General features: G+C 43.5%; 3 protein-coding genes across 3 annotated transcripts; 1 reads left to right on the top strand and 2 right to left on the bottom strand.

Annotated features, from left to right (window-relative positions):
• On the bottom strand, positions 1 to 2,181 carry LOC311324132 (leucine-rich repeat, immunoglobulin-like domain and transmembrane domain-containing protein 2; the record flags this gene model as incomplete). The annotated part of the gene is made up of 3 exons (XM_084456540.1): positions 2,126 to 2,181; positions 1,049 to 1,833; positions 1 to 779 (listed from the first exon to the last, which is right to left on the bottom strand). The coding sequence occupies exons 2-3, from the start codon at positions 1,818 to 1,820 to the stop codon at positions 1 to 3; spliced, it is 1,551 nt and encodes a 516-aa protein (XP_084312666.1). The 5' UTR covers positions 1,821 to 1,833; positions 2,126 to 2,181.
• Positions 2,182 to 5,960: 3,779 nt separating this feature from the next.
• On the bottom strand, positions 5,961 to 9,151 carry lrit1b (leucine-rich repeat, immunoglobulin-like and transmembrane domains 1b; the record flags this gene model as incomplete). Its single annotated transcript, XM_084455800.1, has 4 exons — positions 5,961 to 7,021; positions 7,191 to 7,499; positions 8,255 to 8,712; positions 9,030 to 9,151. 4 exons carry the CDS (start codon positions 9,149 to 9,151, stop codon positions 5,961 to 5,963), a joined length of 1,950 nt encoding a protein of 649 aa, XP_084311926.1.
• A 5,457-nt stretch (positions 9,152 to 14,608) lies between these two features.
• On the top strand, positions 14,609 to 17,125 carry rgrb (retinal G protein coupled receptor b; the record flags this gene model as incomplete). Its single annotated transcript, XM_084456073.1, has 7 exons — positions 14,609 to 14,678; positions 15,004 to 15,160; positions 15,638 to 15,759; positions 15,851 to 16,004; positions 16,244 to 16,361; positions 16,780 to 16,893; positions 16,985 to 17,125. 7 exons carry the CDS (start codon positions 14,609 to 14,611, stop codon positions 17,123 to 17,125), a joined length of 876 nt encoding a protein of 291 aa, XP_084312199.1.
• Positions 17,126 to 17,892: the final 767 nt, after the last annotated feature.

Raw genomic sequence — 17,892 nt, 5'->3', positions numbered from 1 at the left:
CTAGTACAGCTGTGCTCCACTGGTGCCCTTGCCACTCTTATCCTCTGACCTCCTCCTCGCCACCTGCTCCTCGGAGTCCCGGCACAGCGCCTCGTCGCTGGCTGCCTGCAGGCTGTCGAAGGTGCCCTGTCTCTCCTCCGCCCTCTTCAGGTCGCCGCCCTGCTGCCTCCGCCGCTTACACACCTCTGCGCAGCGCTCAAAGCAGTTGAACCTGGCGTCCGTGGTGCAGGCGTACATGCCGGCCGGCACCGCCAGCACCATGGCGCACACGATGACTATGATGTGGATGAGCCTCTCCCGCTGCTCCATCTCGCTGATGTCACTTCCCGTCACGAACACGACGCACTGGCCTTCCCGGGGCGGCTGGTTCCTCAGGGTCACGCACACCTCATACTTGGTGACCGGCAGCAGGTCGCCGACGGAGTATCTGTTGATGCCGGGGCCGATGTAGATCATCTCCTTCTTGGGCAAGTCGTATTTACCAAAGTGGATGGTGAACCAGGTTTCCGCCGGGTTCTCGGTCATGGCGTACCACTCCAGGGTGATGCCGTAGACCGTTTGCTTGGCGATGCGGATGTCGATGTAGACGTTCTCATCTGCCGGCGCCAAAGGGAAGGCGAAGGAGGAGTTCAGAGACTTGACGTTGACTGCGATGCTGACAGAGGAGTTCCCTATGAAGTTGTTGGCGGTGCACGTGTAGACTCCTCTGTCTGCCAGGTGAAGAGAGGGGATCACCAGCCGGGAGCTGACCGTGTCCTCGTCCACACGCATCTGCATGACTGAATAGGTGGAAAGAATTAGGTCACAGCTACTGTTCACTTGCGATATCTAACTTTAGCCCTTCATCAGTATGCAATTATTTGACTGCAATTGGAATGTAAATATACAGTAAAACGTACTTTGATCCTGTGGTTCTATAAGTATATGATTTATTCTTATCAAAGCTTTCGTACTATCCATGGCCATGATGCTAAGTACCCCATCGAGAGTAGTAGCAGCAGTAATGGATGATGATAGAAGTCGTAAAAAATAAAAATTAAACCCTTACCAGAAAATCCTCTTATGATCTTTAGATTGTATATCCATTGAATGGCGGGTTCTGGCCTGGCCTTGACTAAGCACATGAGAGTTATATTCGCCCCCAGTGGCAAAGTAATGTTTGTTTCTGGGGCAGAGGCCAAGGGCTTTGTACACGTCCTCAGTTGGAGATCGTGGAAGAACTTCCCAGCCTGCGTGCTCGGGCCTTCGCACGTCAGGTACGAGTTCATCAGGATGAGCGGCGGGCTCACGGTGCGGATAAATTCAACAAACCCTTTGAGGCGACAGTCGCACAGCCACGGGTTGTCGTGCAGCGCCAAAACGACATTTGCCGCCATCAGCCCTTCTTTCCCCCATTGTTTCCCTGCCCGTTGGAGGAGAGGCCAGTTCAGGAAGACGTCCTTTGATATGACCGTAAGCTGATTGAAGGATAAGTCCAAGTAGGTCAGACCTGCTAAATGTCTCAAGGCGTATTCTGGAAGCACATCTAGACGGTTGTGTTTCAGATCCAAAATCTTGAGGTTTGGCGTGTCCTGGAACGCTGTCCATGGTACTGAGCGCAGCTTGTTGCCCTCTAACCTCAACTCTGTCAAATTCCCAAGCCCTTCCAGACTTTTTATATTCATGAGGGTGATGTCATTGAAATTGAGCCAAAGAAACTCCAAGGCACTAATTTTAGAAAATGCTCCTCGGGGCAGTTCGGCAAGGTGCGAATTCTCTATTCTGATCTTTGTGAAATCATCATGGATATCTTCTGGCACTTGTCCCATGGCGGTTTCCATACAAAGTAATGACCTAAAATGAATTGGACAAACGTGTATATCTAGGGTAAAAATTGTGTACAAAATTATAATTAAATGAATCATAGCCTATAGCCTTATTCTTCTTCATCTGCATCACGTCTATTGAATGGACATGTATGAAAAAGTATTACTAGTATACTATACTAGTATACTATAAAGCATAATAGTAAAGTACCACTGATCAAAACAAAATACTAGCATAGGCCTACTGTACTGACCCATGGTAAGGGAAGGGAAAACAATATGTCGGACAGGAAAGAATTACGAATAAAAAAGCTACTCACCTTCCCAAGCTGTCATTTGTGCAAGAGCAACCAGACAAACAATATGGTGAACCAGGAGTTACTAGAAGAGACACAAAAGTTATGGTTAATGTGATATACAACATGTCCATAGTCCTTTAAAAGTGTTGCATGTGAGGTCTTTCAGCAGGGCATGTCCACAGGTGCAGTGCAATAAAGCTTCTTACCTTAATCTTCCTTGACGCAGTTGTTAAGACACAGTTACACGCCAGACATGAGTAGCCTATTTCCAGCAATGGACCACTTCAGCTGAGAGGGCATGTTGTCTGAAATAAAGTATATATGTCTGCTTCTGGGGGATGATGGGGGGGGGGGGTCAATTGAAGTACAAATTAATCTGAACAACCCATAGCTATAATATGCCATTGGTGAATGGTGGGAGGTGTTTGGACTATTTGACTACAATAGGGTGCTTAGACATCAAAGAGCTGTTTATACATTTTGAAATAGGCTTACCGTAATTTCTTACATTTTACATTACATTTTAGTAGAAGCTTTTACCCAAAATGACTTACAATTATGATGTAGAGGTTAACTGCCTTGCTCAAGGGCACAACTGTAGGCATTGGCTGATGGGAAATCACTTGTCAAGTGGCCTGACCTGGACTCGAACCAGCAACCTTTCAGTCACTGAATGGGCTACCTACCACCCTAAGCAATAGCCCATTCCTTGGCCTATTGCAAGTGGGTCAATTTTCCTTGACTGTATTAAAGAGGTAGTGTGCTATTTTGGACATTTAGCCCTATTTGTGGTCTGTCTACCATGAACCTGAAACATAACCATCATTTCACTGATTGTTCCAGTATTGAGCTAGCTGCAGTTTTTATGCAGGCTCTCACTGGCAATGGAAGTCAATGTGGCACCCATAGATGATACTGTAAATTTGCTTTTCCGAGACGGGAAACAGAATGTAGCCTAATCTTACCAATGTCAGTATGCTCTCCTGTGAAATGTATCGCAATCAGAATATTTGTAGGTGTTTGGTATGTGTAATTACAGTGTTTATGTTTCTGGTTCAATGTAGATAGAGATAAGACCAATCAGATCCTGCATCGGGATCGGGCTCCGATCCAGACGTGGTTCACGGATTGGGATCGGGTATCATCCTGAGGTAGCCGAACCCCCTACTGATCCAGATGAAGTGACACAAAAAAGGCTTTATATAAATGTTATTTTTGGCTGGGGAAAAAAGGTTTGGCGGGTACAATTGTTCATCTACCAGACATTTGACTGGTGAGCTAAAAAGTTAATTTTGACCCCTGCATGTATGTAATTGTTTTAAGTTTAAAGTGAAGGGATTAAGAGAGGATGTTTTTCTCCAGTAGGTATTAAGCAAATCGTAACCCATAACCTACAATTATGATGGCGTCTGCAAGTTAGGAATTTCTTGTAATATGGCTTCTGATCAGTATTTCTGTTCATTAATTGATTAATGGATGTTTAGGTACCATAAAAGCAAGTGAACTACCTGATCGACAAAGGGATGGCGTCAAGAGCAGCAATGCAGTCATCAACTACGTTTCTTCAACAACTATGGAGTTGGAGAAACACATGTGAACCTGGGATGCTTGGTGTGGTTGAGGCCAGAGAACACCGTGATGCAACACCAGTCAGGTGTCGGCTGCTGTGCAACGCTGATGTCCAGCCTCCCCAAAGATGGTCTTCAGGTGCAAGCCCCACCCGGACAGAACATGGCCAGACAGCAGTATCTGATCATGGATGGCTGTGACTGTGTAAATGATACAGGCAGTGCAATTACATAACATGTCAAGTATACTGGACAGTAGTATACAGTAGTGCAGAGTGAGTTCTCTATTGTATAGACAAGGTGTTCAATTGCTCAAGTGTTGTCAGGTGTTGATTCAAGTGATAGAGTGCACAGTAGTGCAGAGTCTGCATGACAGGAAACTTACAGAGTGGTCACTGATGTCTGTTGATGTTCTGACAAAAAAAATTGGCATAAAGTATGCTTCCAATTGGATTTTATTTATCATTTAGCATAAAACTATTTTCACTTGCAGTACATACGTTTGTAAACTTCCACCTGAACTGGGAGGTCTTGACTGAGATTGGAGGCTACCGTAGAAGAAGAAGAGTCGCTTCCAGGTCACAGGTCTACACAACAACAACAACAACAAGTCGAGAAGCCTAGGATTGCTTTGCAGCTGATATTTAATTGATGATGTTAGGTAGAATTGTTTGTTGATCAAAATAAATATGGTATGCGGATTAATCTAAACATCTCTGGCTTTCTTGTCAATAGAAATCAATGGATATAATAGGATCAGTAAAACCCAATCGGAAGCATACTTTATGGCGATTTTTTTGCCAGAACATCAGGACACCAGTGACCACTCGGTGAGTTTCCTGTCTTTGAAAACAAGAGTTTATAGTGTTTTTGAGGGATTTTGTCTATGCACGTGTTAGTGCTAAATTCCGAACCTGTCCTTTAAAGATAACAGAGGTTTTTTCCCTTGTAGACTAAAGATAACAGAAGAGATTTTGAAATGTGGGTGATAATCATTTGTATGTAAATGGTAATAAACATATTCTGATTCTGATTTGAGTATGATGGCTTCATTGTGACAACAGTGACAGTATAATCTTGTTCATCTCAGATTAGCTAAAATAAACTGTACCCTATTGTTTTATTTTGACTTAAAGGGGTCCACATTTGCAAAACAAGCTTTTTCATTGTTTTTGCATGTACATTTGATGATTTGGTGGTGTCTAGCTAGTGAATGTAGCTAGAGGTGACAGCATTCAACCGTGGAGATAATAACATGGGCACTAACACTATCATGTTTAGTCAGGGAGAGAGGACAATTAAATTTGTCACAGTGTCATTGAGTGTGTATGGTCCAGGCTAGCCAGCTATATTTGAGGTAGCATAGCGCCGTCAACAGCCCTCATTCTCTAGCCTGCCGACTTGCTCTTAGCTGAGCTCATTTGCATATAAAAGAGGGCTCAATCCACTCAATCTGATCTCATGGTCAACAGAGGGGTATAGAGGCATGCTAGAATGCTTATTCTGAGTGGCATTTTCAGCAAAAATACTCAAAGACATGTTGTCATTAGCATAATAGGACACCTTACCATTATAAGAAGTGCCATTCTTATAATCTGTTCATTGGGTCATTTACACATTATATTCAGACATCACACATAGTTTATATAAAATATTTATTGTTATACATTCAAACATACACATATCTCATATGATAAATACATATGCAAAATATTATGTATTTTAGGTTTGACAGTAAAGCTGGCACGTTAATGTATGGTACAGTACACTGACATATAAAATATACTACGTACATAATCTCTGCTTCACCAAATCTACAGACATTATTTTATCAACTGTGCCAGAATGCAGAGGTCATATACTGTACCCCTCAGAAAACCCCTGTCTTTTCCACAAAAGATGGGTTTCATATATTCTACAGCAACATTTAATTCCAAAGACATTTGGATACATAATGACCCTGTCAAAAGTGCATGACCAATCTATAATACAAATTATCTGATATTTAAAGATGTATGTGTATATCGAAATAATATAACATGTTTTCCCTTTGCACAAGTTCACCAGGTCAAGGGTGCTCCTATTCCCACAAGGCTGTAAAATGACAGTTAAATGAACACTTATTTTTCCATATATCTATACTCACATAGCCATGCATGCCCTTGGCAGAGCCATGATAGCTTATGGTTCTCCTTCATCTCCCTGTAGTCTTTAGTTGTGCGGTAGTAACACAGCCTAGAGAGGCCAATCAAAGTGCATTCTGTACATTTTGAGGCCAACATTTGGTATCAGCAGAAGTATTCACTGGGAGGCCCTTCAGTCCTGGCCGTAGCCTCTGAGTCCACACTGGACCTTCCAGAGAGCAGTCTGTTGGATTCGTCCGGGGCCGTCTTGGTGAGGTACTCCCCCTCCACACCTTTGCCCTTGTTCCCCGGGGAGATGGTCTCGAACGTGACGTAGGAGTCCTGCATCTCTTTGGTGTTCCTCCCCAGCAGCTTCTGGCAATGCTTCTTCAGCGCACCGCAGCACACGATCAGCGTGAGGGGCACGGCGATGACACAGGCCACGGTTATCACCACCACGTTAATGAGCTTCTGGGTGCCACTAGCGCTGGCCGCCTCGTCCGTTGAGAAGATTACGCACTGCTCCTTCTTGGGGATCAGACCTTTGACGCAGATGCAGGCTATGTACTTGGTCTTTGGCACCAGGCCGTCGATGGTGATCCGGTTCTTGCCCGCGCCCACGTTGATCCGGCGCATGTCCCTCTCACCAAACACGGCGTACAGCACGCTGAACTGTGTGGTGTTGGTGGCTGTCGGGGCCCGCCAGTTCAGCGAGACGGTGTGGTCCGTGTCGCCGATCACCTTTACCGAACGGACCACTCTTCTCTCCGGCGCCTGCTGCAGGGAGGAGGCATTGGATGCCAGATTACCCAGAACCTCCTTCTCTGCTTCCGTGGGCCCATCTGTGCCAGCGGGAGCAGTCGGTCCCTCGGCTACGCCGTCAGAAATACTGTAGCTCTTGATCTCGTACTTTCCAGTAACGCCATTGAGAGGCTCAATGATAGGCTGGGCTACGGTGGTGCTCGGTGGTGGAAGGTATCTCGCAATATGTTTCTCCTGGTAGGCCGCCCTTCCGATCCCGCCACTTTTCTTCCCTCGGCTTCTCTTGGAGCTTCCGTCCATTTCCTGGGATCTGAAGGAATCCGTTATGACCAGGGAAATGATCGCATCCGCAGTCCCCACAAAGTTGCTGGCTTTGCAGACGTATTTCCCTGAGTCGCGGTACGAGACAGCGGGCACACTCAGGATGGACCAGATGATTCCTTCTTTTGAAACCTCTTCCTGAACTGTGAGAGAAGGGATAAAGAGTAGAGCAGAGTGCTGGATTTGTGTTGTGCTGTGACATTCCATCCTTAATCTCACCGTCACTCTCGAACGCGACAGCGACACAAATAGATTTGCCGTGCTTATCTTAGCCGGTCCGACGTGACTGGAATAGAATTCAGACAAACCCACCAGTGCCGTTCATTTTCTTGCCGTCGGCGCGGGTCCAGGAGAGCTCCGGGACGGGCACCCCGACGGTCCCGCAACGCAGCAGCACGTTGTTCCCCAGCGAGCTGCGGACGCGGGCCACAGCCGTGTGGACCCGGGGCCGCTGGCACCGCTGCAGCTCCGCCTCGGCGAACAGCACCCCCGACAGGCTCTCTGGGTCCGCGCAGCGCAGCCAAGTGTCTATGAGGGCCACCGTCACTGAGGACGGCGACTTCTGGAACTGGACGAGATCGTACAGCCGGCAGTCACAGAGCCAGGGATTGTCGTGGAGACCTGCAGAAAACAAACACAAAGCTTAAGGCAGGGCTAATTCATCACAGGCTCTAAACCACCTCTGCTACTGTACATTCACATAGCAATACATGCACAGACTAATCCTTTAACCAACTCTCAAATGCTGACACTGTTTCCCAAGTTTCCATTGGTATTATTGGTACTGTATTGTATCATGGGACCAGACATTGTATTCTAATCACACCACATCTCAGTGTCCTTTATTTTATGTATCCTTTACTTGTACAGGTGTTGTCTTAGTGAGATCTGCATCTCTTTCAAGAGAGACCTGTCCGGGAGCAACACAGGCGAACAAAAATAAACAATGGACAAATACATGCTACAGTACATAATAGCATGACCATGTTGCAACACAGAGCGAATATGATACAGAGCAAGTATGATCCCATTTACACATGGCAATAAATGTGCAAGCTGGTAGTGTAAATGCACCCAAAATGTTTTGAGGACAGATTGTGATCTGATCAGCCAACCAAATCCGGAGGTGGTCAGGGACGCATTGTGACCACATTGAACACAAGTGTAAATGCAAATGCGTTTTCAATCCACATACAGTACAGCAATGTTAAATTGTGGCGTTCGGTTGTTTGAGCTGCGATCTGATCTCAATCGGATCTCATTGGAGACACATATTAATATTGTACAGTAAATGTAATCAAGTTAAATCATATAGATACAAACTGGATATGAGACACATTTTAATGCCAGGTGTAAATGAGGTCTATGACCCTTACCAAGAATCAGTTTGGAGGAGTCATCCTGAGATGGCGTTATACTCAGCCATGTGGCGAGGACTTCTGGAGGGACAGTTGCGAGATTATTGCTTGATAAATCCAAATAGGTTAGGTTCTGGATGTACATGGTTGCTTCGGGAGGGATATACATGATCTTGTTGTTGTGTAGGTCGAGAAGCCTCAAATTGGGCATGTCAGTCAGAGACTCCCAAGGAAAAGAGGTGAGGGAGTTGCCATCCAGTCTCAGTTCATCCAAATGATATAGACCACGGAAACTGTCAACATTCAGGGAGTTCAGAGAGTTGAACGACATCCAGAGAAATTCCATGTTGTTGAGGTAGTGAAAGTTTTCGCTGGAAATGCTTGTGATTGCCGTCTTCTCTATTCGTAACTTAGAGGTTTCAACAGGAAAATTGGTTGGAACCACATTCATCTCCGGGTCATTGCAAAGGACACTCCTAAATGAGAAAAGATACATACTTAGTGTGGAACGCAACAAGCAGCAATAGTTTGGGCCAAAATATATTTCTTTAGAACATCATCCATTTGCTTTTTTATAACAATATTTTATTTTTATAATAATATTCCCTTGATTTATCTAAGCAAACCACTCTATAGCCTACATCAATAACCAAAGCAGATTAAGGGCATTCGCAAATTAATCCTTTGGAGTGAGGAAAGGGAATTGCGCACAACACACACAATTGACAAATTAAATTAAGAATAGAAATACAAATAGGCCCACAGATAATTCCAAAAACATCGTAATTCTTACCTTGCCTTTGACCCGTCGCTTAATTTGTGAAAAAAGCAAGTACATTGTGATGGACACGCACTGCAAGATAGAGGAAGGCAAACTAATGCCAAGCAAAAACACAAACTAAAACCTTGAATCATTTTCCTATGAAAATAAACTATCCTAGCCTACAATTAATACAGATAGACTGCAAATTCGCTCATCCAAACATCAGATGCATCGTCGTCTTGCTCGCACAGCACCATACTGCTACGCATGTTCCGAACCCAGAGATAAAAAGGATAGACAGGGATTAGTGAAAGCACTTGGGTTTATTTCCATTCACACGATTATTCCTGGAAGCGGATAGGCCTATAGTTTCACTCTGTTGGAGGACTTCCGACTTATGGAAGAGTTGAGTTTATTACTCATTTAGTTTTGAATGTGGTAGGCCTGTATTTTATAGTCTTGTATATCGTATCATAAGAGCGACGCGCCCAGACAGGGCCGGATTAAGACAATGTGGGCCCCGGGGCTTTGACCAAGTCTAAGCCCCCCAACACACACACACACACACACACACACACACACACACACACACACACACACACACACACACACACACTCACTCACTTAATTTCACCCACCTGTCACAGAGCTTTACTATATTTTACCCAGACAAAGTGCCTTTATTTTATCGAGACAAATGCAGAACAGTCTGTCTGCCTGTATACTGCATAAACCTTGCAACAGGCCTAAAATCCAGTAGGTTACATTAAATGGCATCATAAAGCTCTCAACATACGCACACTTTCAACATAACCAATGAAGGAAAGCACATTTCAGTGTGACAGTGCCATTTCTGGGTTTGTGGGTAACGTGCGTTCTCACTGCAAACGAATCATCGCAAGTGGGCTGAGACCACCCTCTCTAGATGGTCTCAGCCCGGTTGATTTGTTCCGGAACCGCGAGTGATTGCTGTGTTCACATATGCCCAAACAACCCGATGTACAGGAGAAGTGCTCCCTGTATGGGAACAACAAGCTTGGCCTGAATGCACCCTAAGGCATCCAATTTGAAGATCTCTTGAGGCTCATTCCATGGCTCTAGGAGCACAATAACTAAAAGCGTTTTTTTCCCAGCTCCGTTTTGTCTTGGGGGACCCCAACTCAGTGGGTAGAAGAACCCATATTGCACAGACTAACCTACTCAGCCACACTCTAAAGTCCTATAGATAAACTGAGGGGATAAACTTACTACTCACTTAAAAGGTACAGGATCATGACGGTCTTTCTTGTGACATCTTCAAAGTGAGTGTTTAGTCTATTCCTTTGGTTTTTCAGCAGGACTTGGGGCTCTAAGCAATTTGACTATGCAACAAGAAATGCAAAGTTAATAACAGCCACTTCACGCAGAGGCTTTGGCTTAGGGGCCCCCTGGGCTCTTGGGCCTCTGGCCCCAGCGAGCCCATTCAGTAACACACCCCTGCTTCAAAGACACAAGACAGTGATTTGGCATAAATGCACTGTTGGTCTCTATGGATCACTATACCAATAGTCTTCACAGATAAACGTATAAAAACGGATAACCACCAGGAGGCAGACAAGAATATGTACCATTTCTCAGTGTCAGTTTCACTGATGTCTTGTCACTTGTAAAACACATGAGAGTCTTTGAAATAAAAGGTCCTGATGATTGCTTAGACCACAACAATAATATGACACATAGGCTATGCTAATGAAAAATTATGTGTTACTGGTCAATAACAATAGAAGTTTTATAAATATAAATTTTGATCCAGAGCTTTTGATTTAAAGGAGAGGTAGTACAATACTATAGATTATTCTTTTCTTGAAAGAGAATGAACCCAAGTTACCCTCTTTGTTGATGCCCAATGTTCTTTCATTCACAGTAGACTTGATTACTGTTCTATACCTGTAAACAGCCAAAAGTGTTATGTGTTCTCGCATGTGTAGCGGATCTCTCCTGACACACTTATTCTGCGATGGAGCAGTGTGATTAAACGGCCAGTGGGCTGACACACAGGGGCTAAGCTTTAAGGACAGTGTACTATGGTGGGCTTTCCTCCTTTAATCCAGTCATCTCTCCCATATCACCTTTGGTACATTCCATCCTGGGGAGTGTCAAGTGTAGAGCGTGTAGCAGCGGGGGTTGTACCCAATTGCAGGACGATGAGAAAGGCGAAGGTTCAGTGCGGTATCTTTAATCCAAGAAGTGAAGTAATCCAGAGACAAGGGGACACAGAGGAGCACTGACTAAACACACAAGACAACAATGAACAGACAAAGACGAAGAAACAGAGGCAACTTTAAATAGGGACACAAACAAGGGACATAGGGTGCAGGTGATTAAACACAATGAGACACAGGTGCAAACAGGAGCAGGAGACGGACAGCGAAGGGTTAACTGAACAAAACAGAGGCGCAACAGAGACACACAAGGGCTGAGGGGACGAGCACTAGGACTGGAGATGGACAACTGAGATTGGGGCTCGAGTGGGGGGCAAACTAGAAGGGGACTACAAAGGGATTAAATGGGGAACATGGGGCTAGAGGGGCTTGAGGACAGAAGGGAGGGGGAAGTTGGAGCGGGGAGCTAAAGGCTGAGAGGAATGGGACTGGGACGGGAACTGTGGACACAAACAAGACACGACAAGAAAAGACAAGGGCTGCGTTCTAAATCGCATACTTCTACTTTTTACTACCAGTACGTACTACAGCTGCCCCTAGAATGTACAGAACATACTTTGCACGCAGTACGCATACAATTGAGACATACTACTTTGTCATAACATTGCACCTTGAAATTTGACCACATCCATTGCAGTCCATAAAGCAGCATGTGTCCACAGCTGTCGTGACTCACACATGTGATGTAATTTTCGCTGTGCACAGGATTGTGGGTCAGAATAGCCAGAAAAGCCTGCTGGCTTGCATACTGCAAAATACGAACAGATGTAGTAGGACACCCTGGTATTTTTGGCATACTGCATGTGGGATGCTATGTATTGGAAAATAGCAAAGAAAGTTTGCGCTCTTATCTGCTCAGGCTTACAAGCGATTGGAGAAGGTGTGTTAATCCAGATGAATAGTCCCAATATAGAAGCAAAAAAGGCTTGCACACTCACGACAGATGAGGCATTCAGATACTCTGAATGCTATGTATTGGGACATATTACATCCTTTTTGGCATACTACAGTATATAGTATGTATATACAGTATATACTTCCTACACCATTTTCTGAGTGAATTAAACAACCAATGTCCATTCAGCCTGCAGACCTACGGTAAACATGGTAGTCTCTGGGACTACTGTACTGTATATGTCAGATGCACGCTACAGTATCTAGACAGACCGATGTACTATACAACTGAGTTTGTTCAGAAATGTTGGGTGTAATCAGCCAGTCTCTACTTTGGTCCTCGAGGTAGAATTTGATCAACAGTGCGGCCTTTGTTTTATTGCCACACCAGCAGATTATGACGTGTTTAAGTAGGCCTAACTATGTGCCAACATGCGTAACTGTAGATGTGACGTTTCCATGGACGTTTCTCAACTCAAACGGTTTCCTCAGTTTCTCTGAGTGACGCCAGAAGCCAATTACAAAGCTACTAAACTGTTATGAACGGAATCCTTGGCATCTTGATTTTATTTTTTGGTTCTGTGGATGCAGGCCTCCATAGACACCACAACTGAGGTAATTAACAACATTAACCACCGGGGAAAAATAAAATAATAATACCCTGGGATTAATTTATACCGTAGTTTAATGCTTAATATCCAATGATGTAGGCCTATGATTCTTTCCGACATGATGTCCTTAATATTTTGGGATTAGTAAAGATGTAACCCATGTTAAGGGCTTGCCCAAGGTGGGATTCAAACCCAAGTTCAACAAGCTGACACGCTGACAGTTACACCCAAAGGGATGTCCCTCTTGGAGGGACTGTCATCACCATTTTGAGGAGTGAGTTTCACTAGCTACTTTCATGTTTCACTTGGTTACACTCACCCCTCTAAACTCACTGCACACCACTGGGCATCCGGGTCACGGCACCAATGTAACCCATGTTAAAGGCTTGCCCAGGGCAGAATTCGAAACTATGTTCGACAAGCTCTCCCTCTTGTGAGGCAGACACGCTGACAGTTACGCCAAAAGGGATGTCCCTCTTGGAGGGACTGTCAGCGCTCCTTTGAGGAGTGGGTTTCTCCAGCTACTCCCATGTTTCACTCGGTAACACTGACACTCTTTATGGTTTTTGAATGTATTGTTGCATTGTTTGCATTGTCTGAGGTGAGCCTAGGACAACAAGGATTGTTTCTGGGAAGGATGGCTCAGACCTCCATTGTAACGCTCTATCAGCTTTCAACTGGCCCTTGTATTCATCCCACCTAATTCTGGGCTAGCAGACTATGCAATTAGATAGATCATACACAACTGCAAAATCTATAAACATCTCTTTAAAACTTAATTTGTCACAATCCATTAGTGAATTACATTTTGAGTCAAATATTGCAGTGGAAGAACATGCACATACAGTACACACATACAGTGTGTTCGTTTGAATGAAATCCCCAGGATGAGGAGGGAGAACATTGGTCAAACTGTCCTGTTTGAGTGAGAGGAAGCATGGATGAATGTCACCAAAAATCCTTCTACTTCTAGAACGTTCACATGGGCAAATTCAGTTAAATCAAGTTAAACCATGAGGAAACACATTACATTACTTCATCAGGTTTTTCTTAATGAGTTTGAGTGGAAGTTTGTAATCTGTGTGAAGATTAGTGGCACAACATAAGCGCATTGTGTTGCCTCTGGGTATGAAATGCGCTATACAAATAAAGCTTTGATTGATTGATTGATTGAACATTGAATTCAAGCTGAGACTGACAAAATTAATTGTTTTATAAGGTTATGACCATGTGACGCCTATGAGGTAATTTTGTCAAGCAGGGTCAGGGACTGTTAAGAGACTTTTGTAGTGACTGACTTTGGAACATTTAAATAATATAATCATCATATCTTATCAATAATATTGTTACCATATCTGGGTTGTTATTCAGTGTCAAGACATGTTTTCTTTAATGCCTGCACCAACACTGTTAAATTTCAACCAAAGTTAAACAAAAGTTGATTTAAATGTAATGCCCAATTTAACTGAAGTTACTCCTAGCCTACACATTGGGAATTTCTGCAAATGTACAAGCAGATGTGGCATACCTAGGTGTCCATTTAAAATCACCAGTGACTTGGCGTAGAGCATGGTGATTTGTGCAGCCCAAAGCCCTGTGACCACTTCTCTTAATATGAAATGTAGGTGAGAAAGAAATCCAAAATTGAAGTCAACATACTTACATTTCCCAGTGTACTGTAGAGCACACTGTTGCAGTTGTGTTGCACCTCTCAGGACATTCTTGTGAGGATTGTGTGTGTGGAGGGGGGCGTGGGGGCGTGGGGGTTTACTCAGATAAGTCGTTGCATGCCTTGTCACGTGAAAGAGGCTTTATAAGGCGGCCAGTCTTTGAAAATTGGGGCACTTTCTGTAGCAAGAAGAACAGTTCTCTGTAGGGTGAGGGTCCAATATTGTGCATCATAATGGCAGCATTGCCGGAGGGTTTCACCGAATTTGATATGTTTGTTTTTGGTACAGCTCTTCTTGTTGGGGGTAAGTGGCCAATATCATGGGAATATTTGAATTAAAATGGGGCACCACGCTGACTTGTATGTGTGTGATTAAAGGGGATGGACCTGTGAGGTCCTGTATCATCGCATAGCCTACACATTTAAAGAGATAATGCACTCTAAAATCAAAATTGTCAGTCTATTAATTTGGTTTCAACCTACATGACATGACAAAGACCAGTTTTTTAGCAGGAGCTTTGAAAGCCAGGTTCTCTCCACAAATCAATGGGAACATTTGGAAACATTTGGAAATCAATGGAATAAGTAAAGTTTTTTGAATTAACTATATGTTTCATTTCTTGTTGAAGGTGTACTTGGATTTTTCCTGAACAGCATAACAGTACTGTCCTATCTGAGAGTGAAGGAGCTGAGAACACCAAATAACTTCTTTGTGTTCAACCTTGCTCTGGCTGACCTCAGTCTCAATGTGAACGGCCTTATTGCTGCATATGCCAGCTACATCAGGTATTTATTCCTGTCCTTTATTCCTGTCCTTCAGAAACAACTGTGGATTAAGCTATCGGCCATTTGTATTCAGATCAATCCTCTTATATTTTTTATACCCAGTGCATGATGACAGTACTGAAAATTAGGGGTAGGGTCAGTATACAGCATATATGTATACTGTATTCTCCCCCCTTTTGTTCCGGTGAAGCTCTTTGTGTTGGATCTGTGTATGAAATGTGTCATACAAATAAAAGTTGGATTTGATTTGAGTGTATCATACAAATCTGCCATGTTTTACATGTCTTTAATTACTGCACAGTTATTGGACACACAAACCAAAGCCGGTGACATCACTTTACTCATATACCACAGGCCTAATCGTCCTTGTCCACTCTTAAGTAATCATATTTATGTAAGGATATGAGCTGTGAAGTGTTTGGTATGCTTCTGTATGTTGTCACTCATACCTAATATATCTATCTGTACACACTCTAGATATTGGCCTTTTGGCCAGTCAGGATGCACCAATCACGCCTTCCATGGAATGGTCTCCGTCCTGTCTTCCATCAGTTTCATGGCTGCCATTGCCTGGGACAGATATCATCAACACTGCACCAGTGAGTTGATGCTTGTATTTAAGGATCTACTGTGAACTCTGTGGAGTGTTCTGGAAAATGGGATATGAACTTTTCAACTTCATTTTTGCAGAACAGAAATTGTTTTGGAGCACATCCATGACTATGAGCGTCATTGTGTGGGGTCTGTCAGTCTTCTGGGCTGCTCTCCCTCTCAATGGATGGGGACAATATGACTTCGAACCCATGAAGACCTGCTGCACTCTGGACTACACCAAAGGAGACAGGTACAGTATTCTCTCAGTCCATTAATAGACCTCTCTGAGCAGCTCTAATGAAATATAAGGAACATCCGAGAATCAAAGTTAGAAAGAAGATGGCTTCATCCTCCACTGAGTTAAACAGCATCCGGTGTTTCTTGGAAGAAAGTCTGGGAATCTGAAACGGACTGCTAGCAAAGACCTCAGGTTGATGTTGATCCCTGCACACTGTAAGAATGCCCCGCCATCCTCCTCCACCCCCCCAGGGACTACATCATCTACGTGGCCATGCTCGTAGTCCTGTACCTGGTGTTCCCCATCATCGCCATCATATCCAACTATAACGCCATTTATCGATACTTCAAGAAGATCCACCATCACAAGGTAAACCTGTTGGAAAACAAGTCTATTGTAACACACATTCCAACTACAGTGCTTCTGGAAATTTCACAAAGAAATGCCTCTTGGCCTATAGTAATCCTATTAAATGGTATGTATTGTTGCATAAACTAAAGATTGCAAAACCTTGGACCAATGTACAGTAATCTGTAGACAAAGGCTACCTTGAATGTTGTAGGAGATATTGGAGGATTAAGTAATATGGTCTGTACAGTCCCAGTTCCCGCTAAAGACCTAAACCTTCAGCCGCCATTTAGGGTTACATACCATATTGTTTTCTACCCCAGCAATTGGTTTTGACTGTGTGTTATAACGTCACTGAATCGTGATACAGTAGGTGAAGATCATCCTTGTGTATGTAGCTTGTATGCACATTCAACACTAAGTGTATTTTATTTTACAGTTCAACACTGCTATTCCATTGAGGGTGCTTCTGATGTGCTGGGGCCCCTATGTCCTCACGTGCCTGTATGCATGCCTGGACGATGTGACGGTTCTGTCGCCAAAGTTGAGAATGGTGAGAGCATGCTCCTCTTGTTTTAATGATCACACTGAGAGGATTTGAAGGGGTGATACACCTTGACATGAAAACATGCTTCTCTTCTCAGGTGCTTCCTGTTCTGGCAAAGATAAACCCGATCTTCAACGCCCTCCTCTACTCTTTTGGAAATGAGTTTTACAGAGAAGGAGTCTGGCATTTCCTCACTGGACATAAGATGTCTGTTCCAGCTGTTAAGAAGGTTCGATAAAGGAATCTATCGTAAAACGATCAAGTACTGTACTCTCATTGCACTATGGTCCGCCTTGGACAAATGGTTTATGTGTGTGATTGTGAGGTACTGTAGATTTAAATCACCCCTTCTTGATAGCTGTGGATAACAAGGTCAGTATGGTACGGACTAGACTGCTCATTGTAGATTTTGAGGTGAAGCCTTACATTGCATCGATGTATAATAAGCTGAATGGCATATAAAAAGTGCAATGATGTGATTGATTGAACAAAGGACAGTCATTAACCAAATTTTGAATGCCAGTACCACTGTGCTATTCAGTGCAAAATGTTTTAACAATTGTTCACTGCTAAAACTGTGTTCAAGAAAAAAATTATATATACATTGTACTGTATTTATACATGTAGCCTACTGTTATTTTTAATCACTTGTTTTTGATGGTAGTTCTATCAACCATCTATCGATCTATATCATAGCTCTGTATCATACACTCATCCCCCTCGCTGTGTTTACCACATGTAATAAAACATTCAGATGTGGAGACATTTTTTACTTGACTGCTCATTATTCAAAATAGCTAGCCTAAAATTGACTAAAACTGAGGCTTTAAAGATTTATTTTTGCATTTGTCTTTAAGCACAGCATCGGTCTAAAAAAAAAAAGCAATTTCATGCCATGATTGTTTCAAGTTGTTACTAAGCTGAATAATTTGTGGCTTCTTGCTTCAGCAGAGTTTAAAGTGATATAACACTGTTTCTATCTATAGGGGTGAAAAAGTATTCTGT

The sequence above is a fragment of the Borostomias antarcticus genome, assembly GCF_949987555.1.
Source record: "Borostomias antarcticus genome assembly, chromosome: 22".
Taxonomy (NCBI): domain Eukaryota; kingdom Metazoa; phylum Chordata; class Actinopteri; order Stomiiformes; family Stomiidae; genus Borostomias; species Borostomias antarcticus.
The sequence above is the reverse complement of the archived record's forward strand: the minus strand, read 5'-3'. Positions and strand labels throughout refer to the sequence as shown.